This window comes from Mytilus edulis, chromosome 3, assembly GCF_963676685.1.
Source record: "Mytilus edulis chromosome 3, xbMytEdul2.2, whole genome shotgun sequence".
NCBI classification, from domain to species: Eukaryota; Metazoa; Mollusca; class Bivalvia; order Mytilida; family Mytilidae; genus Mytilus; species Mytilus edulis.
The window spans coordinates 95,851,165-95,878,017 of NC_092346.1; the positions used below are offsets into that span (position 1 = coordinate 95,851,165).

The 26,853-nt window shown below is 31.4% G+C and overlaps 1 protein-coding gene across 7 annotated transcripts in view; it reads right to left on the bottom strand.

Moving 5' to 3' along the window:
- The window catches only part of LOC139517852 (dynein axonemal heavy chain 2-like), an 89,921-nt gene that overhangs the window by 22,893 nt on the left and 40,175 nt on the right, over positions 1-26,853 (bottom strand). For all 7 annotated transcript variants that reach the window (XM_071309315.1, XM_071309313.1, XM_071309314.1 and 4 more), the window contains 21 exons: positions 24,484-24,609; positions 24,021-24,239; positions 20,175-20,292; positions 19,663-19,940; positions 18,674-19,077; positions 18,170-18,368; positions 17,731-17,955; positions 16,902-17,006; positions 16,422-16,610; positions 15,665-15,750; positions 15,181-15,311; positions 14,657-14,806; positions 13,843-14,010; positions 13,325-13,485; positions 10,736-10,875; positions 9,680-9,812; positions 3,690-3,835; positions 2,571-2,781; positions 1,450-1,566; positions 922-1,063; positions 233-684 (listed from right to left, as the gene is read on the bottom strand). In XM_071309315.1, the coding sequence (XP_071165416.1) occupies positions 233-684; positions 922-1,063; positions 1,450-1,566; positions 2,571-2,781; positions 3,690-3,835; positions 9,680-9,812; positions 10,736-10,875; positions 13,325-13,485; positions 13,843-14,010; positions 14,657-14,806; positions 15,181-15,311; positions 15,665-15,750; positions 16,422-16,610; positions 16,902-17,006; positions 17,731-17,955; positions 18,170-18,368; positions 18,674-19,077; positions 19,663-19,940; positions 20,175-20,292; positions 24,021-24,239; positions 24,484-24,609 (3,900 nt within the window). The remainder of the gene's footprint in view (positions 1-232; positions 685-921; positions 1,064-1,449; positions 1,567-2,570; positions 2,782-3,689; positions 3,836-9,679; positions 9,813-10,735; positions 10,876-13,324; positions 13,486-13,842; positions 14,011-14,656; positions 14,807-15,180; positions 15,312-15,664; positions 15,751-16,421; positions 16,611-16,901; positions 17,007-17,730; positions 17,956-18,169; positions 18,369-18,673; positions 19,078-19,662; positions 19,941-20,174; positions 20,293-24,020; positions 24,240-24,483; positions 24,610-26,853) is intronic.

Sequence of the window (26,853 nt, forward strand, 5' to 3'; positions counted from 1 at the left end):
AAAAAACCAAAGTTTTTGACAGAAATGCATCGAACTCGAAAGTTGTCTATTTTCTCTGACAATCTCCTAATTAATACATTACCTTAACAGTTTTAGCTACTCCCCCATCTCCTGTATATCCCTGACAATCTCCCCATTACTACCTTACCATAAAAGTTTCCTCCCATCTTATTCTTTCCCCAGCCAGTCCCCCCACAAGTTTTCCCTGACAATCTCCCCATTACTACCTTACCTTAACAGTTTCCTCCCATCTAATTCTTTCACCAGCAAGACCCTCTACAAGTTTTCCAGCTCTATCTAACATCATCTCTGTATATTCAGCTTTACGTTTTAGTTCTTCCTTCTGTGCTAACTTTTCATCATATTCCTTCTTGAGTTGTGCCATCTTAGCCTCTACTTCCGCAAGTTTAGCTTTAGCTTCACTGAGAGCATCTTGTTTCTCTTTCAATTGACCTTGAGCAGCATGCAGTCTTTGTTTCTTTGGCTCCACTACCCTATAGATTCTGCCATAAACCTCCATAGCTCTGACCCACATACACAAAGATTTAGCAGCAGTTGAGACACGGCCAACCACTTCTGGTTGAAAGTCAGACTGTGTACAGTATGTTCCAATTTTCTTCAGAATACGATCAGTAATATTGTCTTTGTCAAAGTTCATCAACTGTTTAATGAAATTCTGGTCACCTGAAAAATTTATGTTAACAAATATTGGTAAATGCTGCAATTTTTTGTAACCGCAAAGTACATGTTTTTTAATATGTTTTAGATTAGTACAGGAAGGTATAACTACAAAATCTACTTATTTATGTAAAACAAGTTTTTTAGTTTTTTCTTCTTTTTATTTAACATGACACTTTTTTCTTAACAGTTAAAGTAGGAATACAAAGCATGAAGTTTTTTAACAGGTGATTGAAGTCTTACCCAGTTGTTTCTTGGCCTCTAACCAGGTAGGCTCATTGCCCCTCAGGATCATGACAGCTTCCAACACTTTCTCTACAAGTCCTGGAGGTTTAGCATATGACTTGATTTCTGTCATATCTTTCTTATTCAGTGATTCCAGAGCCTGTTTAGTATAGGTTAGAACATCTCAATGTATTAACCTATTATTTTTTTTTTACATTCTAAGAGTCTAATTAAAGTTACACAGGTAAAAACTTTTTTTTCATTCAAAATATTAAAAACTCTATGCTGGTCATTATATAAGAGTGCATACACTGCTTATTTTTTTTTATTGTGATTGAATTTTATGTTAAAAAAAAGTCATTAAGATCAAAGTTTTGCTACAGTAATAACAGAAAATTATCATTAGAAACGATGAATTAAAATAAGGTCAAGGTCAGATGACCACTGTCAGAAGGACATACATGTGCACCCAATAATATCTTTAAACCAAGAACAGTTAACCTATTACTTTTTGTATATGAGAAACATATAAAACAGGTAATTTACCAAAATAGCTTCCTGCAGAGCTGGTAAAGCTTCATCAAGATCATGTTGAGCTAAGTCAGCCATGTGTTGACATTTAACTTCTTCTTCACCAATTCTCTCACTCTTCTGTGCTACTGACTGTAAATAAATTGTAAATAAATTTAATCACATATATGACACCTTATGTATCAATGTAACTTATTATCCCTGAACCCCTGTTATACCTTGTCAGATATTTTACTTCTATACCTATCTTTACTGGTATCCTGCTCAGAAACTTTTCCATATACTATCAAAGGTGAATTAATACCAAGATATAGCCAATACATGCTAACACCATGTTTATCAAGCAATCTAGATCTAATAGTTTTGTATGTAATTGTTAGTCTCTTATTTCAAATTATAAAACAAATATCTGTACACCCTTTTACTACAAATTACATATTTTTACAACTTAATATCTATTTGTTATAGTTCATAACTTAATATCTATTTGTTATATCTATTTGTTATAGTTCATAACTTAATATCTATTTGTTATAGTTCATAACTTAATATCTATTTGTTATAGTTCATAACTTAATATCTATTTGTTATAGTTCATAACTTAATATCTATTTGTTATAGTTCATAACTTAATATCAATTTGTTATAGTTCATAAGTGTTGTATAATAACCACTAAGCAATATTCCATCATAGCGATTACACTTTGTTTTCATTGCATTATTTAAATTATGGCTTTGTCTAACTCCCCTACCCCCTCCCTATTTATAACATAAGTTAAGTCTACCTTTTTTTGCTCATTAGCATCCCGTTTCTGTGGTGCAATGACTAGGTTTGTTTAACTCCCCAACCCTCTCCCTATCTTTAACATAAGTTAGCCTATCTTTGTTTAACTCCCCCACCCTCTCTCTATCTATAACATAAGTCAGTCTACCTTTGTTTAACTCCCTCACCCCCTCTCTATCTATAACATAAGTAAGTCTACCGTTGTTTAACTCCACCATCCCCTCCCTATTTATAACATAAGTAAGTCTACCTTTGTTTAACTCCCCAACCCCCTCCCTATCTATAACATAAGTTGGTCTACCTTTTTTTAAATCCTCCACCCCCTCCTTATCTATAAAATAAGTTAGTATACCTTTTGTTGCTCATCAGCATCTCGTTTCTGTTGTACAATGACCACTAAATATTCATCACATTGTTTCTGGAACTGTACAACTTTAACCTTAGCTTCCTCTAACTCTACAGTCATGTTCTTTACTTTCTCTCTTGTTTCATCAATCTTACTTAATCCATTGCGTAGCTTGTTTGCCTGGTCTCCTAATTCCTTCTTCTTATCGTTTAGAAGTCTACAAAGAGAAAATTGTATAGTACAGCCATTCTTAATCACTATACAGACATTATAATCTGACTTGAACTTATCTTAAACCTAAACCAGTTTTAAAACTTCCACTAATTATGTTTAGTTTAAACAACACATTTTTGTATCCAGTTTATTAGTTTAGTTTAAACATATTTATTTATAGTGGATTGGAAAACAGGTTATTGCAACTTATATTAATCCCTTTCAACTTTGCGGGTGCGAGTGCTGCCTTGTAGTGGCATTAGTCTTTTTCGAAATCTACAAGGGTGTCTTTAACGTGCAAGAGATATGGCTCTCTCTTAACACGGGTCAGCCATTTATCGTCCCCTTCCGACGGACTATCATCGTTTCCTAAAGACCATACTCACAAATGGTGTCAAGGGAGAGCTGAAAATTCAGTCCCTGAAATTTTCATCCCAGAACGGGAATCGAACCAGGAACCTTTGTGTTAGTAAGTCCAATGCACTGACCACAACACCACGACTCTCTGATCCAGTTTATTCAACTTACACCTTACAAAAGAGGATAATTCTGTCAACCTCCATTATGATTTTGTAGCGATATTTTAGTTATATATGGAAATCTATACTAGAGTGAGACATCACAAGGATTGAACAATCCTATCTCTGATTTTCTACTCCTGAAATATATAACTTGTACCTGATGTCCACAAAAGTTGTTTCTAAACAGATGATTCATAAAGAATGCTAAATGACATCAATTGATAAAGAAACACACAAATCAATCATTGAAAACAAGTCTCAATTGCACTCATACCACATCTTCTTATATCTAACCAAGATGCAGCAAAACTGTTTAAGGTCAGCTGTACAAATGATATGAACCCTAATTTGTCTACCTACAATTTTAGAGTTAACCGGTACTACAACATACTTTTTATATCCACTGACAAGCTCTAGGTAGTTGGTAGGTGTAACATAGTTGTGTCGTTTCATTTCTATCAACATCTTTCTGGAGAATTCTGACACTGATTTGTGCATAATAGAGAACATCTGGGCCAAACAAGGTTTCAACTTATCCTAAAATAGATTTAATGATGTTATAAATCAGCACTAATCACATGTATTTTCATCATGACATGTAAAAAATATATATAATCTCAAACTAATTTAATGATTTGATGATAACAATAAACTATTATGCTGTTTAGAAAAAATGACAAAAACCAAGCATAATTTTTCAAACATTTTAAAAATGCAATACCATTGCAACATACATCAATGAGCGAGTGCATAAACCATTGCATTTCAAAAGACTCATTAATAACAAACATGCATCAGCTTTTATGTTCCTAAATGTATTTGAGGGTTTCCATTCAACATGTGTTTCTTAGACAGTACAAAAGATAAACTCTCCAACAGGTAGAGTAGGGCGCTCATATTTGCCGTGGACACAATTTCGTCGTTTTATGATTTTGAGGTGTAAAAACTTCAAAGGATGGTTGAAATGTAAGAAATATGCCGTTAAATTATATTTTTATAACAAATATGATTATTTTTGAAAATGAGACTAAATTTCAGCACTTACGACAAAGACCGAAAAATGGACAACGATTTTCAGCCAATTTCCTGCATGAAAAAAACGATTTCAAAGAAGCATTCCTTAGTAATTCTTTGACTGATTGCCCTAAATTTCAGTTTTTAACACCTTTCAAATGTCTGCTATTCGTCTATAATGAAATTTATTTGATAAATATTGTTTAAAGCTGCAGTTATTTGGTTTTAAATAGATATGTAAAAACCGCGAATATGTGTCCCCTGTTGACAAAAAAATAGGAAATTTCACACACCCTTTAATCCAACTTTTCAGATGATTTTACTCAAAACAAACACGTTTTCAAGCTAAGAATATTTTGCATTTGAAGTTATCTTCATATAGAAATATCTGTATACTTCAAAAACATAAAGACCTAAATATAAACTAAAGAAAACATGGAAAGATATGGCGAAAATTATCACCCCACTCTAGGTGTATAACATGGGTCTGTTTTAAAAACATCAAAAGGATAGTAACGCTTGCAATTTTACCTCTTCTATTCTTGGTTATTTAGCTTGATTTTGGACAGATTTTGGACATGAATCGTGTGCTATTTAAACAAAACTTGGATTGTGCAATGACCTACCCACCGACTCCAAACCCTTCTGGACTGTAGTAAACAGAGGCTCATTTATGTATAAAACTTAAGAAAATAAATTCTATATAGTTAAAAAGGTACAATGTAAACTTTTAATCGAAAATAAAACTAAATCTCTCTCCTGAAAAAAACCCCATCCCTTAACCCAATCTATTGTGTGTTTTTTTTTATGGTTGAAAATAAAAATTTGTGCTTTATTCATGCATTTAATAGTCATGCAACATTAATAACAACTTATTATTAACAATTATAATTTGAATATTACTCAGAGTCAGAAGTTTTAAGAACAATATTAATTCAGAGGAAGATATTTTTAGTACAGACTGATAGCTTAGAATAGGATAGCAGATTTTACTGAAGGATTTGAAGTTTACTTCAGTAAGATATTTGTTACTGAGATAAGAGTATGTGTTTCTGAAACTTTGGTTAATTGAGTTACAAAACTATCATGCTAATCATATTCTTCACATATAATCTTCAGACTATCATAATAAAGTATATTTGTGACAATTTTAACATTTTATACATGTATTTTGACAATTGGGAAGAAGCAAAAAAAAATATATGTACTTGGTAAACATGGAAATCTTGATGAACACTGGTTATATTGGAATCAAATACAATGTATGACTATATTTTCTCTCACTACATAATAAACAAACTGCATATATTTCAAATAGTAATTAAATGGTTTAAAATTATAATATTTTCTCAGGAAAGATCTGTAAATAAAAAACATATTACAGTATATGAATGTTATACACTGAAGGTGTCAACAGCTCTAATCCTGAAACTGAAAACAACATTACATTGGTGTACGTAGTTATGAAGTGGAAATTCCCTTTTATCAAATTACACAGGTTATCTCCCTTGTTTTGTAAATACTTTTATTTTCACTCTTTTAAAATTTTAGAATTCTACTGAAACAAGACTAGTATGTCCCTATAAAGGTAAAAAAAGTTATCATTTGCAGGTTTTTTTTAATTACTTTTCCCCCCATTGTTTTCACTTTTTTTTGCTTTTTAAATATTTTACCATGTGACCAAAAAGTACTCTTGTAAATCAAGTATCTAGGTCGAATATGAAATTTTATAAAAGTCCAAAAATTAGAAAAATATGTTAAATAATTTTCATATACCTCATTTAACCATATGTAAAGATGGATGGAGGAAACCTGTATAATATGTAAAAGGGAGACAGGAGGCTATAACATTATTATATATATAGAAAGGCCCAAGCCATGACAGTTGTGATTGCTGTTTCATATAAACACATCCTTATCCTGGTTTATGCTCTTGAATATAAACTTTTTGTCAATATAAAAAAAAAATGCAAATTATTTCAACAAAAGTGTTATAACAATTTACTAAATACATGAAAGCATGTTGTCAGTGGCTTCAAGAGATCAGAATAAAGATGGTTTTAACAGCTTTGTAACAGTTTGCAGGAGATACATTATAGTCAAGCTGTGGTGGACAGACCCTGAAGCCATTTTGTTTTGTTTTGTTTTCACTAACGCTATGTGAACCTCACCTTCTTTTTCTGAAAATTTAAAATATATCTCAGACAATTAGAAATATATTCATTTATGGTATACTGATTAGATGAAACTCTGAAACTTCAATACCTTAATTTTAGGTTGAGTAATTATCTTCTCATGCAGTGTTAACTGTCTTTTATCAGATTATGAAATTTTCTCACCTTACTGGGCTGGTAATGAAATAACAACAAAACACAAATTCATTTGTATTTTAGGATAAGTATGTTGTATTTTATTCCTGTATCAGTGTAGTTATTGTATTTTATTCCTGTATCAGTGTAGTTGTTGTATTTTATTTATCTGTGTACTGACTTATTCATCTTAATCCTGAATCAATAAACTTACTTCAATAGTGTACGTTATTCATGATTCAGTGTACTTATGCATGATTCAGTTTACTTTTTTTATCTTAATCAGTGAACTAACTTATTATTCTTTATTCCTGATGAGTGTACTTATTGTATATTATTTCTGAATCAGTGAACTTATCTATATTATTCCTGATTCAGTGTTCTTATTGTATCTTATTCCTGAATCAGTGAACTTATTTATATTATTCCTGATTCAGTGTTCTTATTGTATCTTATTCCTGAATCAGTGAACTTATTAATATTATTCCTGATTCAGTGTTCTTATTGTATCTTATTCCTGAATCAGTGAACTTATTTATATTATTCCTGATTCAGTGTTCTTATTGTATCTTATTCCTGAATCAGTGAACTTATTAATATTATTCCTGATTCAGTGTTCTTATTGTACCTTATTCCTGAATCAGTGAACTTATTTATATTATTCCTGATTCAGTGTTATTGTTGTATCTTATTTCTGAATCAGTGAACTTATTGTATATTATTCCTGATTCAGTGTTTTTATTGTATCTTATTCCTGAATCAGTGAACTTATTTATATTATTTCTGATTCAGTGTTCTTATTGTATCTTATTCCTGAATCAGTGAACTTATTGTATATTATTCCTGATTCAGTGTTCTTATTGTATCTTATTCCTGAATCAGTGAACTTATTGTATATTATTCCTGATTCAGTGTTCTTATTGTATCTTATTCCTGAATCAGTGAACTTATTCATATTATTCCTGATTCAGTGTTCTTATTGTATCTGATTCTGAATCAGTGAACTTATTTATATTATTCCTGATTCAGTGTTCTTATTGTATCTTATTCCTGAATCAGTGAACTTATTCATATTATTCCTGATTCAGTGTTCTTATTGTATCTTATTCCTGAATCAGTGAACTTATTTATATTATTCCTGATTCAGTGTTCTTATTGTATCTTATTTCTGAATCAGTGAACTTATTGTATATTATTCCTGATTCAGTATTCTTACTGTATCTTATTTCTGAATCAGTGAACTTATTTATATTATTCCTAATTCAGTGTTCTTATTGAATCTTATTCCTGAATCAGTGAACTTATTTATATTATTCCTAATTCAGTGTTCTTATTGAATCTTATTCCTGAATCAGTGAACTTATTAATATTATTCCTGATTCAGTGTTCTTATTGTATCTTATTCCTGAATCAGTGAACTTATTTATATTATTCCTGATTCAGTGTTCTTATTGTATCTTATTTCTGAATCAGTGAACTTATTTATATTATTCCTAATTCAGTGTTCTTATTGAATCTTATTCCTGAATCAGTGAACTTATTTATATTATTCCTGATTCAGTGTTCTTATTGTATCTTATTCCTGAATCAGTGAACTTATTTATATTATTCCTGTTTCAGTGTTCTTATTGTATCTTATTCTGTATTTAGTGAATTTATTGTATCTTTTTCATGATTCAGTGAACTTATTGTATTGAATTCCTGATTCAGTGTACTAATTCATAGTATTCCTGAATCAGTGTATTAACTTATTGTATCTTATTCCTGAGTCAGTGTTCTTACTTGTGTCTTATTCATAAACCAGTGTACTTTTTTCAAATGGAAAATTACTATTAATGTAAATCTTTATTTGATCAATAGATCAGTTTTCTATTTCTAAATTTATCTTATTTATGAATCCTAATATCTTGAGGACTAGATTATAGTTATTTTATTCATTTATAAGAGTATATTTTGTAACAAGTTTTATGGTATGTACGGACTATCTTTTTTCAAAGTAGTGACAGTTCTTTGATCCCAGTTATGTAGTAAATGAAATTTCATATCTTATTCAACACAAAAGAACTTTTTCTATTCAATAACTGAAGGAGAAGCTTTAATTCAGCACAAAACCATGATTTTATTTCTTAAAAATTAGTTTTTATACATATCTAGATAGTTCAAATAAGAAAATCATAAATCTATTTTACTTTCACCATTAAAAAACTAAGCTTTAGACACATGTCTTTCTTTCATCTAATATATTCCCAAGACCTCTTTAATTCAATAAGTTAAGAAATATTTTGAAACTAATCCCTGCTCCATTCTTACCCATCTTCGTTTTTCTTCAGATTTGATTTGTTTCTTCTTTCAATTTAAATAAAGGGGTTAAAAACATAAGGCAAAACAAATTGATGTAAAATGGGTTTAATAAGAATCTCACATATATCTGCAGAAAAGGGTAACAACTGAACAGAATGTTCTCTTTCAGATAGCAAATCCAAGCTGGTATGTTGTGCAAAGGTCACTCTGCAGTGCAATTCATCAGTACAATTATATGCACAGTTTTAATTTGTGGGACATAAAAATAGTTGGTGTGAATTGTCAAGAATAATCATGTTGTGAAAATAATTTTTTTATAAGTTTTAAGTGCAGCTTGTTAAAATATCAATAAAATTTGGAATCACAATAGGGATGTGTAATAAAAGGTATTGTATTTGGAAAAATCAGGAATTACAAACATGTGCAAATAATTTCAAATACACTTGTATAAAATATATCATTTCATCATATGAAAGCTCAAAATCTTGCATAGTACAACCTTATCATACCATCTCTTGACATGGAACACAAAAACACAATGTTTAACAATACTGTTATGTGAAAAAAGAAAGAAAAAACTTGAGAGGAACTAATTTTCGATTTGAAAATACTAAAAAAAAATTAGAGAAAAAACGAATGAACATTTCAAAACAATTTATTAAGGGTCTCTTATCCTATTGATTACTTCAAAACCTAAAAAAAATGGTATAATAAGGTTTGACCTTGACCAATAGGTTAACAATACTGTTACCCGTACCTCATCATCACCTCCGATCTGAACTTCCATTAAATATTTATCTGCTACTTCCAGTAAAGCATCTGCTGGCCATTCACTGAACCAATCTATTGTTGTACAATTCACAAAGGCTGGGTACATACGAATACGGTTTCTATATATATAATAAAGCAAAGGCTGGGTACATACGAATACGGTTTCTATATAATAAAGTAAAGGCTGGGTACATACGAATACCGTTTCTATATAATAAAGCAAATGCTGGGTACATACGAATACCGTTTCTATATAATAAAGCAAAGGTTTCTACAGAGTCTGTATTTTGAAGCAAAGAAAACAATCCCAATACTAGACAATCAAAGCTCAAAATTTTTTTTTATTATGTTAATGATAAAACATGTATCTGCATTTATGTCAGGAATTCAAGGCCCTTTTCCCCTAATATCCTAATCATTTTATCCTTTTTGACTTATTAAATAGTTTATTATATTCCCGATGATACATCTTCATGTCTTTTTATATGAACAAAAGTAAAAATTAATTGATCTACATACTTGCCCATGATCAAAGGATCTCCAACTAGAATCATACACATACATGAATACATATATGTTGCCCCCATAAAATGTCTCAAACCAGATTCCAACATATTATATACATAAATATTGCCTACCTAAATGGTTCTACAACTGCACTCATAAAAATTGCCTACCTGAATGGTTTTACAATTGCACTCATAAAAATTGCCTACCTGAATGGTTCTACAAATGGATAATAAAAATTGCCTACCTGAATGGTTCTTCAAATGTACTCATTAATATTGCCTACTTGAATTTTTCTACAACTGGTCTCATAAATATTGCCTACTGGAATTGTTCTACAACTGGTCTCATAAATATTGCCTAACTGAACGGCTCCTAAACTGGTCTCATAAATAATGCTTACCTGAATAATTCTTAAACTGGTCTCATAAATATTTAAAAATAGTGCCTACGGTACCTTAATGGTTCTACAACTGGTCTCATAAATATTGCCTACCTGAATGGTTCTTGGACTGGTCTTATAAAAATTGCCTACCTGAATGGTTCTCCAACTGGACTCATACACAGCACAACATGGAGGTTGGCTCTAACTCGATCTATCAGGTATGCAAATATGCTCTGAGGGCTTTCGTCAATACCTTCTTTCTTGGCCGAGTCAATCAGAGCATTTCGCACCTAGTTTTCAAACACAAGATGCACAAAATTAATAATATAGCATGCATGTATTTGCCATGGTAGCTATCCTCTGTACAACTTGAGTCTGATGCAATCACATGCTTTGTCCTTGCTTGGAAATTATGCAGGTGTAAATAACACAGGTGTTAGTATGCAAACATTCAAAATAAAAAGCAATATTTTTACCTCACAGATGTTTGCCTCACATGGGTTTCTTTCAACTTTTTCTTTATATTTTATAACCCCCAAATCTTTATCTGAGGCAAAGTATTCAGAATGTTACACAGTAACCCTTGATATATGTCATTATTTTGTTTCAAAACATGCATCCTAAATGGACTTCTTTCAAAATATTGCCAATTTTTTGTTATTTTTACTGCACTTTTCCTACAGTAAAACATTCATTTTTTAGAGACATTCTTTCCAGAACAAAAATTCTAGTATTCCAAAGTTTATATCTCAATAACAAGCAAAAGTACCTATCTTTATTTATCAAAAGTTTGGTGTTTAGTTTACTTTCTTTCCCTTTAGAAAAATACAGGTCATCCAGAAACCTGTAGTTATTTACAGCCTTATTCTTTTGCATACCACATCTAATTTTTACATTTATTAACGAACAAATTGTTGAATTCTAGAGGCAAACATCCTTTATCATTTAAAAAATAATCAAAAATGTATACATCTTTTATAAATAAATGAAAATGCTGTTTCAAGGTCATGCATAGAACTGTTAAAATGAGATTCTGGTATAACTAGATAATCATGCAAATTTTTATAATTCTTATTAATATTTGTAAACTTTCAATTTCATGTAACATTCTATCTATTCAGTCAAACATGCATATTATTTTCTTTATGTCTTTTATCAATTTAAAGTTACCTAACAATTAGAACAGAGGTGCAATATACAAATCATGTGATATAAACATATCAAAATCTGCAGCTATCATAACAAAAAGCAATTGTAGTTAGTAATTAGTGTAAATTTATCTAAGTTTCCAAGCAAGGACTGCATTTCTTTGGAGTATCAAAGTTCTCACTGACTGAGTTCTGAAAGTCTGTCCATATATACAAACAAAGTGCAATAACACATACATAAGCAAAACAAACGTAAAATCATTGTTTTAAAATCTCAACAACAATGTTTCAAAATATCCTTCCAAAAATCTTCAATAAATAAATGTTTTATTTTTTATTTTATTTCAGATCTGAGGTAAGTTAGTACAAGTGCATATAACCAAAACCAACATATGGACAAACTTTCAGATTTGTTTATTTTTCCACTCAAACCCACATATATGTGCATCTTACATTGAAACAAAGGGTTTTCCAAAATTCATAGAGATTAATTTACAAGCATGATCAAAGTTTCAATATAATATAAATAATGTAAGAAAAAGATTTTTTTATACATTTTTTTATTGTGAACTTTATATTATTAAATTTGGACTATTTAAATTATAATGAAATATCTATAAATATTTTGGAATACCCTTGTTTTTTATGTAAATAGTCTGCTTATTACATTGATAATAACATATTTACACCAAGACAAAACACAAATTGTACGAAACAAAACATATTGCGTGAAATATCACCCACTGCATTGAAACTGTACAGAGCATAACGGAGAAAAAAAAGTTATCTCCCTTTCAATACCCCCCAATAGTTGTCAAACATAACATAGAAGCCAGATTTTCTTCTGTATAAAAACAAATAAATGATCTGTACAGAATCAAAATATACACAAAAATATCATTTACATCCAAATACAAATATATGTATATAAAACATGAGGCCATTCAAAGAAAACCTAAGATTCTCAGCATCCTTTTGATGAAAGCACAAACATGATTTAAGTGTTGTTTTCTTTTAATTTTCTGCTCCTGTTTAAAATCATTTAATAGTTTTAAATGGCGTACTTTAGATGAGCTAAGAAAAAAATAATACCAGGAGAAAAATCAATGAATCAATTCTATATGGCCTCATGTTTTATCTTTCTATATGTTATTCATGAACTTCAATGACCTTTTCCCAAAATGTATAATAATTATGACTATGAGAACTGCCATTTCATTCAACCAAAAAAAATAGGATTATTAAGCAGCAACATGACACTGCCTTGGCATAACAATGAGAGAAAATTGCAGCATGATATCACCAATGGATTGTGATGAACTTTTTTTATTCAGAATTCAATTGAGAATAATTTAAAATTCTAAAATAAAAAAAGTCATTCTTTAAGCCCTTTTAATAACCCTGTTTGACTCTCTCTTCAAAGTTTGACTCTCTCTTCAAAAATTGTAGCAGAGAGAATGTTTTTAACCATGAGCTTATCCTTGGGTTGAATTTCATGAAATTCTGGTCAAACTAGAACAAAAGTTATTCAGATATAACTGGTTCTACGAATAGAACTTCTGACCACTGACCAAAAAGGTCACCAACATACCTCCTCAAACTCATCAGCCTTATAGAGGTTAGGAACCTCTCCACTACTAAGAATGTTGTTGACATCCTCTAAGAATCCTTCCTCTACCACTTGAGTGTCATTAAAGATAAACACAGTTGCTTTGTTGTCAACTCCAGCCTGCCAGTATAGCCTCTTCAGATCTGAAATAGTGAAAATATGTTAGGAAACTCTCTAAAATAGAAATACCACTCATTTCCTCTAAATAGATATCCTAATTCCCTTCATTAGGTGTTCTTTAAAAGACACAGCTGGAGTGTTTTCTCAAGTCTGCAGGAATATGCGCAAGATCTTAAAAACTCCAAACAGATTAGACACCGCTAAAAATAAATTCCATTTATAAGACAAAAAGTCTGTTAAATACATTTTTAAATCTCAGATTTGTAATCAACAAAATACATCACATTTTGCATGATCAAATCTTAATTGCTTGCTTAAATTTTCATTTGATTTTTACAATTGAGCCCTGAGAACTGAACAAAATATATCCTAAAACTTGCCATCTCTGAATTCTGTTTTACGATAATGTTTAGTGACTTCAATCTGGAACGTTGCCATCTCACACATGTATGATGATAGCCTGGTCAAACTCTGTCTACCACTGCCACCAATACCAATCAATAACATGTTACCACGAGGCTGTCTGATTACACGCACAATCTTTGATACTGTAAAATACATCACAATTATCTAGGCACTGTAAATCATTTTACTACAAGACTGTTTGATAACAGGTAAAATGCTTCTTACTGTTACAAAAATTACATCAAATTTGAATTTACCTTTACTACTGGTCTGATGCTGTTTCATTACAACAAAACATCTGGGATACATCACTTCTTTTTGGGCAAATATGTATGATCCCTTTTAAATAAGGGATAACTGTCATGCTAGTTCCATGCTAATTTCCTTTTTTCATACTTATCTAAATCTATGGGATAACAACTATCATAATTGTTTTTATAATCTAAATCATACAAAATACCTCATATTTTGTATTTTGAATTTTGATATTTTTTAATATCATGGTTTCTAAGCAAATCATAGACTTTAGCATTACATGTACTTTAAGTGGGGTTTGGGTATCATTTTGAAGACTATTTTGTAAGTTTCATACAGATAGAGTATACTTTTCTTTAAATATTCATTATAATAGTGTAAATATTGTTTGGTAGCTGTCTCATTGACATCATGTATAAAGGACCTTATAAAGACTATACTGGTGTAATATATTTGAAATTAAAATATCCAGTAGCTAGGTAGTCACAGATCAAGTAGAAGAAATGTTTTGTCCTGGTTTCCAGTCCTACTTACCATGTTCTATGGCATCTTTAAAGAGTACCAGATCCATGTGGACTACACCAGGTGAACCATTGTATTCCTCTAATAAGTCTACCATGTGTTTCTTTAGTTTGTTGACATCAGTTATATCTTCATATACAAGGTCTAAACTCATGTAATCACCTGGTAATCATACAAAATACATTTTACAATCAATTTGAAATTTCTATTAGCTGATACACACAAGCGTTGTGACACAATAAACAGTTTTTTAGTACTTGAAAACAATGGACTACTTACCATGGAACTTTTGACTATTGATTGATTGATTGATGGGTGTTTAATGTCAAGCAGATTACATACATATTCAGGATGATAACAGATAATATCACATGACTGTACTTTATACTGGAGAGTTAAAGTTTGTAGTGTATAGGTCATTTCTAGCTAGTTTATCTGTCATCAAACTTACCAAATATTGGTGGGATCTTGTTGGGACATATATTATGATATGTCTGGTCAAACAAGGAGCCTAGTTTATCTGTCATCAAACTTACCAAATATTGGTGGGATCTTGTTGGGACATATATTATGATATGTCTGGTCAAACAAGGAGCCTAGTTTATCTGTCATTATTCCAATGAAATTTTCTGTATCCTTTTCATCCACCAAACGATCAGAAAACACTCTGAAAAAGCAGGCAAAAATACTCTATATCAATACACAAATGTCATTATTTTTAAATGCTAAAAGACAATGGTAGAGAGGTATAGCTTATTATTCAGTATGGGTTTTTCTCATTGTTGAAACCCCTTCGGTGTCCTATATTTGTTTAAATCATTGTCCTTTGTTATCTGGTAGATAGTTGTTTCATTTGCAACCACAGCCATGTCTCCTTATTTTTATGGTGATGTATGAACATAACTTCTGGAAACACTGGGCCCTTTTTGAAAAGAGTATATTTTTCTTGATGAGAAGCTGTGATACAAGTGCAGTGTGTATACCTACTTTCTAAGATAATTCTTGTAACTTAAGTCATACCTGAAACATTCATGTATCCAGAGTCTTGTAATAGCTTGTTTTGTATCATGGAAATCTTTGTGGGCTCTCAACAGTCCCTGGAATATCTGTAAATAAAGATTTATCAATAATTAGTGCTACATGCAGATAAGTCAACATTTTCTGAGATCTCACACAAATATTCAAGGTAAATAATAACAAAGTAAAAATTATCTTAAAGAAGATTGAAATTATCTTGGTTGCAGTAGTATTTTACCTTAAATATATCTCTCAAGTTAAAGAGATAATGTATCTTGGTTGGGGTAGTATTTTACCTTAGAGATAACTCGCAAGTTAAAGAGATAATGTTTCTTGGTTGCAGTAGTATTTTACCTTAAATATATCTCTCAAGTTAAAGAGATAATGTATCTTGGTTGGGGTAGTATTTTACCTTAGAGATAACTCGCAAGTTAAAGAGATAATGTTTCTTGGTTGCAGTAGTATTTTACCTTAAATATATCTCTCAAGTTAAAGAGATAATGTATCTTGGTTGGGGTAGTATTTTACCTTAGAGATAACTCGCAAGTTAAAGAGATAATGTTTCTTGGTTGCAGTAGTATTTTACCTTAAATATATCTCTCAAGTTAAAGAGATAATGTATCTTGGTTGGGGTAGTATTTTACCTTAGAGATAACTCGCAAGTTAAAGAGATAATGTATCTTGGTTGGGGTTGTATTTTACATTAGAGATAACTCGCAAGTTAAAACAATAATGTATCTTGGTTGCAGTAGTATATTACCTTAGAGATATCTCTCAAGTTAAAGAGATAATGTATCTTGGTTGGAGTAGGTAAGAACTTGCTGACTACAGCAGTGTACATCTCAATAGTAGCTGTAGTAACAATATCTCCTATTGGCTTCACTTCTTCCTCAAAGTCTTGTAATTTCTGGTTGATCATACTTCCAAAAATTCTCTTTATCTGAGATTCCTGTAAGAGAAAGGTTGTAAATAAATAACATTTCTTGTTTGCAAATCAAAATTAAACAGTTTGAGAATAACAACCCATTTCAGTCCTCTGTTTACACAATAATAAATATGAATTCATCAAAAGAAATGCTGCAAAGGAACCTTTTGAATGGCAATGAAAGTTTAACAAATAGAAATCATCTAAACTTCCAAGTAATCACATTGTCTTGAATCAAATAAAGTAACATATATAAAATCTCTGAAAGAATTGTTTGTCCCTCTACCGTTACTTCATCATCTAGAATATACTTACATGTGGGAATGTCATGTTGATCAAATTAAATCTGCTCTGAAGACGTGGAGAGATGACCATACGTCCACCACCAGGGGGTCCCATTGATGCTATTAGGAACATGTCCTGTAAATGAAAATATAGTGAAAACTTTAAAACAGAACTCGTCTAAACATCAACCCAACAATGTTAGAACTGTAAATTTGCTTTGCAAATTCTTTTCATTTTTGTTCTTCCCTCGCCGGGATTCGAACGCATGCTACTGAGATATCGTGACACCTAATCGCCTGCACTGTAGCCGTCCCGCTAGACCACACGACCACCTGGGCTTCACAAAAATAAAGATTTGGGTGGCCGTGTGTTACCTTTCCTCGTCAGTTTTAATCTAGCGTTGTACTACAGTACATGATATATAAGGCATGGAGATGTTATTGTTACAGATCAGCTCAATTATCTATAGTAAAGGATCCTACAAATTAATGCAAGATACAGTCACAGAAAATAATTATATTTATAAGTACGTCTGAGTCAGTGACAACTCTACAACAGATTTATCCATCGGATCACCAGCAATGATGGTGATACATGGCTGTGTACATTATGTATATACAACTCGTCTAAACATCAACCCAACAATGTTAGATCTGTAAATTTGCTTTCGCAAATTTTTTTGTTCTTCCCTCGCCATATATATAAAACCATTTTATGTACATTAATTCTCCACTTAAAGAGAAGGTAACAATATTTTACATAATAAGAATGATTAATAAGCAGTCTATGAGGTGACAATGTAGCTATCCTTATTGGAACTTTTATCTCATTTATACCAGAATCCATTATCAAAACGTACCCTGATTTCTTTCTGTGTTTGTTTCTCTCTGTCGTACCAGAATCCATAATCCAGCCACAACTTCATCAACTCCAAAGGAGGCTGTGAACCAAACGTATCCTTGGCTGGCATGTTAAAATCATCCATGAATGTAAGAAGTTTCTTCCCACCGATTGGTACATATACTCCCTTAGTTCTCTTTTCTACTCTACTCTCTATTATTTCTTGTACTTGGTTGGATGTGGTCTGAAATAATCACATAGGCATTTTTCATTAAAATTATGATAAATATGAAGGGGAATGTGCAGTCAAAATGAACTTGTGTTGAAATTATCAGAGTTTTCTTCAAATTTGTAATTTCAACAGTATAGTTAGATATTTTTATTTTTTTAACTTATAATCATTACCTAAATATATATCTATTCATATTTAGTAAAACATAGAAAGGTGAATGAATTACCTGAGCAGACATGTTGACAGTGAGAACACCATATGATTTAGAATCCACCTTAGACAGAGTGTTGTTTGCTATTGAAGTCTTCCCTGTTCCAACTGGTCCTACCAATAATACTGGATTGAATGATTTAATCAAAGATGACACAAGAAACTGGTACCGTACTGTGTCTACTGTTGGTACAATCAATCGGAAGAAAGGAGTTCTGAAATATTAAAACAGATGTTGACATACCAATATGCTTGAATATGAAAAATTTCTTAAGTAATTCAATAAGAGCAGGTGCACAACTTAGAAATATGTTTACAACTTTTCTCTAAAGATAAAGGAATTTTGGTTGATAACTGTAGGATGAATGTATTACATAGAGTAGACACTCACCCCCTCCTCCTTCTTGAAAATGTCTGTAGCAAAGATTTTTTCCAAAGCTAATTAAGTGTTCGCATTTCCAAATATTGGTAAATATTTAGAATTTATTACTTTTAGAATTAAGCTTCTTATAAAACTTACCCAGGAACATATTTCCATCCAGTTTTAAGTTTCTCCTCCCAGTGAACCCAACTCTTATTTTTAGGATCAACAAAGTATTCATAGATTGTGTCCTTATTTGGGAAAGTTCCTTCTGTCTCCCGGATATAATTGTCTATTCTCTTACGACCCTCCTCGTCAACAGAACAACAGATGGACCAAATCATACAAAACTGGAACCAGTATTCAATCATTCGGACGTAATTTTCTTGGTCAATAGGGTCAACTCCATTATCTGGTGTGGCCAAGGCATCAAACAAGTTACACAAAGATTTGACACCGTTTAACTGAGCTATTGGTACCAGCTCTGTACAATGTAATCTCTTAAACTCTAAAATCTTTACAAGGAATTTCTCAAATAGTCTTCTTAATTCTTCTACCATTTGCTGTGAATAGAATTAAAATTGTGATAATATAAATATAAATCAATATGCATGATAACTTTTTTTCAATTTTGACACAGAAAAAAAATTAAAATTCATATTTCATGTTAAGAAATACCAGCTTTTAACAAAATTGACGAAATCACATCAGTAAAAAGTTTGTGATAATGGTGTCATATAATGAAATCTATCTCTAACATAAGAATAGAAATGGTATAATGTATAAAGACTTTTAACTCTGCCATCAAATCCTATTATGATGTGAAGAAAAACAATTGTTCCAAAAACATTTTGTTTATCAAAAGTTAATGAAATGCACAGATTACATTACATAAAACAGGTACCTGCAACAATTATCAATAATCCCTTTAGTTGTAAAAAAATCTTTATGTTTTTTTTTTTTCTTTTGAAGTGGAGTCTCATGCTATATATTGTTTTTACAGATTTGTATTACAGTAAATAAACTCAAATTTAACATGGGAAAATTGATACTAACAAAGTGACTAATAATAAAAATAAATTTTCAAATCTAAAATACTATGTAATAAATTTATTTAACTTCTATTAATTTCTCTCTTAATAACTAACCTTTTCCTTCTTTTTGGCAAGCCAGCTCTCCACATATGGTTGCCATTTCAGATCAGAATAATCAGCATACACCATACCACATCTAGATACAGTGGCAGGGGAGGCAACTGATAAATCTCCAACTTCAAACAGCAAGGACACTGGCTCAGGAAGTGAGATTCTCTCTCCATTAATCAAAGTCAGAATCTTATTATCGTCCATCACAGAGTTCATACTCTCAATCCAAAGTGTATCTACTGGGCCATCAAATAAAATCCATCTCTCATCTAGTTTATCATCTAAAATTTATTCAAGTGAAAATATAGATATAAAAAAAAAAATCAAAAATCAAAAACATCAAAAGAATGAATGTATAAACAAAGTACAGTAAATCAACTATTGCTTGACATAATACTTAATGTGAATATTGAAAGGCCTTTTGCATTTTAAAACCAGCATTTTATTATATCATATTTTACACAACAAAGCCATTGGTCTTCCACCAGTTCTACCTTTTCCTTATGTAAACCTACCATTACAGGCATTTCTAACCACACTGGACAATACACCATCGGTCCATTCATTTGTGTTCAGATCAAATTCTCCATACAGTTCTCCTAGTGATAGGGATTTTGGATTCAGAGGAAATACCTTAAATATGAAAAATTGAATTATAAAATTTTACTAGTAATCACAAAAAGATATGGTTAATTACAACCTTCATCTTGTTAAAAAAAACTAGAGGCTCTAAAGAGCCTTTGTCGCTCACCTTGATCTATGCGCATAAACAAAGGACAGAGATAGATTCATGACAAAATTGTGTTTTGGTGATGGTGATGCGTTTGTAGATATTACTTACTGAACATTTTTTATGCTTACAATCATCTCTATCTATAGTGAACCTATGAATCTATCCCAGTAGTTAAAATCTTTTGTAAAAATTTGCAAAATTTATGAAATTGTTTAAAATTGACTATAAAGGGCAATAACTCCTTAAGAGGTCAATTGAACATTTTGATTATGTTGACTTATTTGTAGGTTTTACTTTGCTGTACATTATTGCCGTTTACAGTTTATCTCTATCTATAATGATATTCAAGATAATAACCAAAAGCTGCAAAATTTTTCTTAAAATTACCAATTCAGGGGCAGTTACCCAACAACAGGTTGCCTGATTGGTCGGAAAATTTCAGGGCAGATAGACCTTAACCTAACGAACAATTTTTTTCTGTCAGATTTGCTCTAAATGCTTTGGTTTCTGAGAGTTAAGCCTTAAACTGAATTTTACCATATGTACTATTTTTAGCCATGTCGGCCATCTTGGTTCGCAAGCCGGGTCATTGGACATATTTTTTAAACTTGATACCATAATGATGATTATGGACAAGTTTGATTAAATTTGTCTCAGTAGTTTCAGAGAAGAAGATTTTTGTAAAAGATTACAAAAAATTACGAAAAATTGACTACAAAGGGCAATAACTCATTAAGGGGTCAACTGACCATTTTGCTCATGTTGACTTTTTTGTAGATCTGACATTGCTAAACATTATTGCTGTTTACAGTTTATCTCTATCTATAATAATATTCAAGATAATAACCAAAATCAGTAAAATTTCCTTAAATTTACCAATTCAGGAGCAGCAACCCAACAACCGGTTGTCCGATTCATCTGAAAATTTCAGGACAGATAGATCTTAACCTGATAAACAATTTTATCCCCTGTCAGATTTGCTCTAAATGATTTAGATTCAGAGATAGAAGCCAAAATTTACATTTTACCCCTATGTTCTATTTTTAGCCATGGCGGCCATCTTGGTTGGTTGGCCAGGTCACCGGACACATTTTTTAAACTAAATACCCCAATGATAATTGTGGCCAAGTATGGTTTAATTTGGCCCAGTAATTTCAGAGGAGCAGATTTTTGTAAAAGTTAACAGATGACGCCATACGACGATGACGATGGACGCAAAGTGATGAGAAAAGCACACTTGGCCCGAAGGGAGCTAAAAACAATTAAGATAAACGTTTTAAAAACTAGAGGCTCTCAAGAGCCTGTGTCGCTCACCTGTTAATGTGTTTACTGATGTCGGCCATCTTCGTTGGTAGGCGGGGTCATTAGACACTTTTTAAAAAAATAGATACCCTAGTATTATGATTGTAGCCAAGTTTGGTTAAATTTGGCCAAGTTGTTTTAGAAAAGATTTTTATACAAGTTACAAAAATGACGAAAAGTTGTTCAATATTGACTATAAAGGGCAATAACTCCTTAAGGGGTCCTCTAACAATTTTGATCATGCTGACTTATTTGTAGATCTTACTTTGCTGAACATTATTGCTGTTTACAGTTTATCTCTATCTATAATAGTATTCAAGATAATAACCAAAAACTGCAAAATTTCCTTAAAATCACCAATTTTAGGGCAGCAACCCAACAACAGGTCGTCCGATTCAACTCAAAATTTGTGAGGGGATATATCTTATTCTGATGGACATTTAAATCTTGAAAGATTTGCCCTAAATGTCTTAGTTTCAAAGATATAAAGCAAAAACTGCATTTTACCACTATGTTTTAATTTTAGCCATGTCGGCCATTTTGTTTGGTAGGCTGGGTCATCGGACACATTTTTTAAACTATAAACCACATTGATAATTGTGGCCAAGTTTGATTAAATTTGGCAAAGTAGTTTTGGAGAAGAAGATTTTTAGAAAAGTTACAAAAAATGACGAAAAGTTGTTAAAAATTGACCAGTGTTTTCCATTCGGCATTTAAGCCGGGTGTGCCGACCACCTTCTTTTGAAAGCCGACCACCTTTCGATTTTAGGAGGTGGTCGGCTTTTTTTTCAAAATCCGGATTTTTTTCGGTTCCGTACCGTTAAAATTTGAATACTAATCCCGCCTTGTTTTCATTGACAAAGATGGCGTCCAATCGTCAAATTTCAATGTTTTCATTTATCAATCGGGGGAAAAAGAAAGGCAGATGACGATGATAATAAAGAAAATACTAGACCAAATAAAATTGATAGTAATGTTGAAGTTGTGGAAATTGAACAAAAATCAACCAAACAACGGAAAAGACACGCAAGTGAAAACAAATATGAGCAAGACTTCAAATGACTTATAGTCACAGAGGAAGGATACTACTGTTCTGTGTGCCAAAAATACGGCACAAAAGCAAGAAACAGGACAGAAACCTGGATCGAAAGGCCTTAAATCCATGCTGATGCATACAATTGTAAATGAAAGAAGAGATAAAAGAGATAAATTTTTGAAAAAATAAAATCAAAGAATATTTGACAATTAATATGACTACTTCTATTTATGTTTGTTCAACTCCATTAAATGTGAATATTATACTAATCTTTATTTTTGTGACCCCCACATGCACCGACAGTAAATAAAAAAAAAAGGTTGGACATTTAAAAAAAACCCACCCGGTTGCAAGTTATTTTTTTAAAACACCCACCTTACCTAAGTGAAAAAAGGAAAACACTGTTGACTATAAAGGGCAATAACTCCACTCTTTAAGGGGTCAACTGACAATTTTGGTCATGTTGACTTATTTGTAGGTCTTACTTTGCTGAACATTATTGCTGTTTACAGTTTATCTCTATCTATAATAGTATTCAAGATAATAACCAAAAACTGCAAAATTTCCTTAAAATAACCATTTCACAGGCAGCAACCCAACAACAGGTTGTCCTATTCGTCTGAAAATTTCAGGGCAGATAGATCTTCACCTGATCAAACATTTTACCCCATGTCAGATTTGCTCTAAATGCTTTGGTTTTTGAGTTATAAGCCAAAAACTGCATCTTACCCCTATGTTCTATTTTTCGCCATGGCGGCCATCTTGGTTGGTTTGACGGGTCACGCCACACATTTTTTAAACTAGATACCCCAAGGATGATTGTGGCCAAGTTTGGTAGAATTTGGCCCAGTAGTTTCAGAGGAGAAGATTTTTGTAAAAGTTTACGGACGACGGACGACGGACGCCAAGTGATGAGAAAAGCTCACTTGACCTTTCAGGTCAGGTGAGCTAAAAATGAATTGCCAAAATTCTATATACATGTAAACTTTTAACTCTGAATATTAAACTAATTAGTTTTTTTTTAACTTGATTATTTGGTTGATGGGATTTCCCTTATTGAAAATATTCCCTATATAACATGGGAGTTGAGATCCAAGATCTCCCTCTTTGTTGAATTACCTTTACTTTTATGAAGTTGGTTTCTTCCTGTTTGTTTTTTAACATTACTATAAGGAAGCTGGGATATCCCTCCTTGTCTAATTACTTTTACTATTTTAAGGTTTGGACCTCCATTCTTTTTTTAAATTGCAACTATTAGGACATTGGGATCTTCCTCAATTGTTATTTTACCTTGACTATCTGGAAGTTTGGATCTCCCTCTTTGTTAAGTCTGGTCATAGCTGACTGAAGTGTTTGCCAGGAAACAGATTTACCAGCTTGAGTTCCACCTACAATCATGACAGAGTGACGAGAGGTTTTGGTCTCATACAACTGTATTGTCTTGTTAAAGGTCTGTTGGTTCACCTGAAGTCCCTTTATTTCCAGCTCCTTTGAAATTGCTGCTTTCATCTGAAACAAAGACAAGGCTAGATTTTTATTTGTAATTCTTAAATTCATAATTGCATATGAAACAGCAGTCACAATTTCACAAAGATCTTTAATTTTTCAAATCAACTAATTCTTGGACAATTACATGTAACAAAGATGACAGGAATTTGTTTTTTTTCTCTTTTTACTTCATTTTTGCAACTAATAAAAAGAATACAAGTGTTCTAGAAATATATTAGACATTCTGCAAGTAATGTACGCATACCTTAGCATAGTCTGCCACTGGAGTTTCTATTCCTGGGAACAAGTCAGACATGATACCATTGATCAATGGTAAATCTGCTGAAGTCATCTTAGCAAGGTTCATGTCTTTCATGGAGGCAAGTAAAACCTGTAATAAAACATAATAATCTAATAGTATCTCTTTATAGGACTTTCTAGAAAGCCTGAATCTGATTTTAAAATTACAATTGAAAACAAACTATTTCCCTTGTTGAGAAGTAAACTTGTTTGTTGCAGTAAAGAGCAACAGTGAAAAGTAAAATCGTAAACAATGTTTACTTCAATTTACAAACATTTCTATCAGTATATCGAAGTTTGATTAAAAGTATGATGGATGACAAAATACAACTAATAAACCAAATATCACCTTTAAATGGACAAGATTTAATAACTGCTAATGATTGAGCTTCATTGTTGTGAAGCTATTCTACTTCCAAACAAGGGTAATAATCTACTTGAAATTAAAATTAAGAGTAACTTTTGTTATTTCTAAGACCTATTGTAAAAGAAAAAAAAAGTCAATTTAATTTTAAAGTTTGTTTGCCATTGAAGGCTTTTTTTCCTAATATATTTTTAGTTTTACATCCTTGTTCATTATACCATGGAAGTAATATTTAGAAGGAATAACAACGACTAATTAGCATGTATTTATAGCATGCTGAGCTCTGTACTAAAGTCATACGATTTCATCCAATTATAGTCTCAGCGGTAAGACGCCTTTGGTTACTATCTGCGTTACCGCGGTTGTAAAAGGCATCTGGAATTTCTTATCAGTCACGTGGTTTTATCGAGTCCGGTAATTATAGCGCACCTGTGGGAAATCCCTAGTTTATTAATAACAAGGTAGCGCTGTATCACATAGAATATCTACCTTTAGAAAGAAATCGAATGGTGAAAAAAACTTGAAAAACGGACGAGAATTGTTCAAACTACAGCAGTTTAACATGGAAAATTGTATTTAATTTAGCATATTTTTGCTTTTTACTGTTTGTTTTAAACTGTTCTAAAAGTATTTTCCGGTTAAAAGCGGATCCCGAGTTAAACAGTTAAATACCGATGAATCGATCAGGTTTCACATGATGTTTAACAAAATAATGTAGGCAAATGTAGGCATAGATTTTTTTACTGTTGAAATGTGCAAAGTTTATCGAGATTGAATGAAATAATATTTACTTTCAAGTATTCTAAATTTATGTATATGTCATAAATGTCATTGATTGCATTATTGAAACTGGACAACTAAAACGGGGATAATATTTTCGTAAATATATATTTAAAAAGTGTTTATTGTGGAATGCTTGTATTAATATAATAAGCTATACAGCAAAATATATAACAAACCGACGAAATGGGCTTGCATCTATCTGTCTTACGGTAAATTCATTTTTACACAAATTAGTTTATGTATCAAGAACTTAAATTGAAGGATAGAACCGTTTAGAATTGATAATAATTTAATTGACTATAAATACACGAGAGATTTAGATTTTTCGTATTTAATAAAGGGTGTCCAAACGTATTTTTTGTACAGTCATCTTCTTAACTTTATACGGAAATGGTTTTTTAATTGTCTGTTAATTTTAAAATTGAAATGACACAACTTTGTTCTCCAATTGCGTATGTGATAGCTGTCGGTTTTAACTATTAAGTTCAAACTAACCAAAAATAGGGAAAAATTGGACTAAAATAAAAATTGAACGAATGACTCTTTTCGGCAGCGTACATCAACGGAATGTAACGAATGGACTATTCGGGTTACTTCGCATGTATATTTGACAAAAACTTGTCTGTTCGTAGTTCTCCGTGAACACGAAAACGACCGATAAGTGTCAGTGATTTGATCGATCACATGCGGAGAATAAACTTCCATGCTAGATATTGAACCAATTAACGAGTTATTGAAAGATGGGCGGTAACGCAGATGAAACCTTTGAAGTGACGACGTTGTTATTCCTTCTAAATATTACTTCCATGATTATACTCATACTGATGATACTTTAATTTTCCTAATGTTACTATACAAACTTTAATTTTCCTAATGTTACTATATAAACTTTAATTTTCCTAACGTTACTATATAAACTTTAATTTCCTAACGTTACTGTATAAACTTTAATTTTCCTAACGTCACTATACAAACTTTAATTTTCCTAACGTTACTATACAAACTTTAATTTTCCTAACGTTACTATACAAACTTTAATTTTCCTAACGTTACTATACAAACTTTAATTTTCCTAACGTTACTATACAAACTTTAATTTTCTTAACGTTACTATATAAACTTTAATTTTCCTAACGTTACTATATAAACTTAAAAATTTTCCTAACATTACTATATAAACTTTAATTT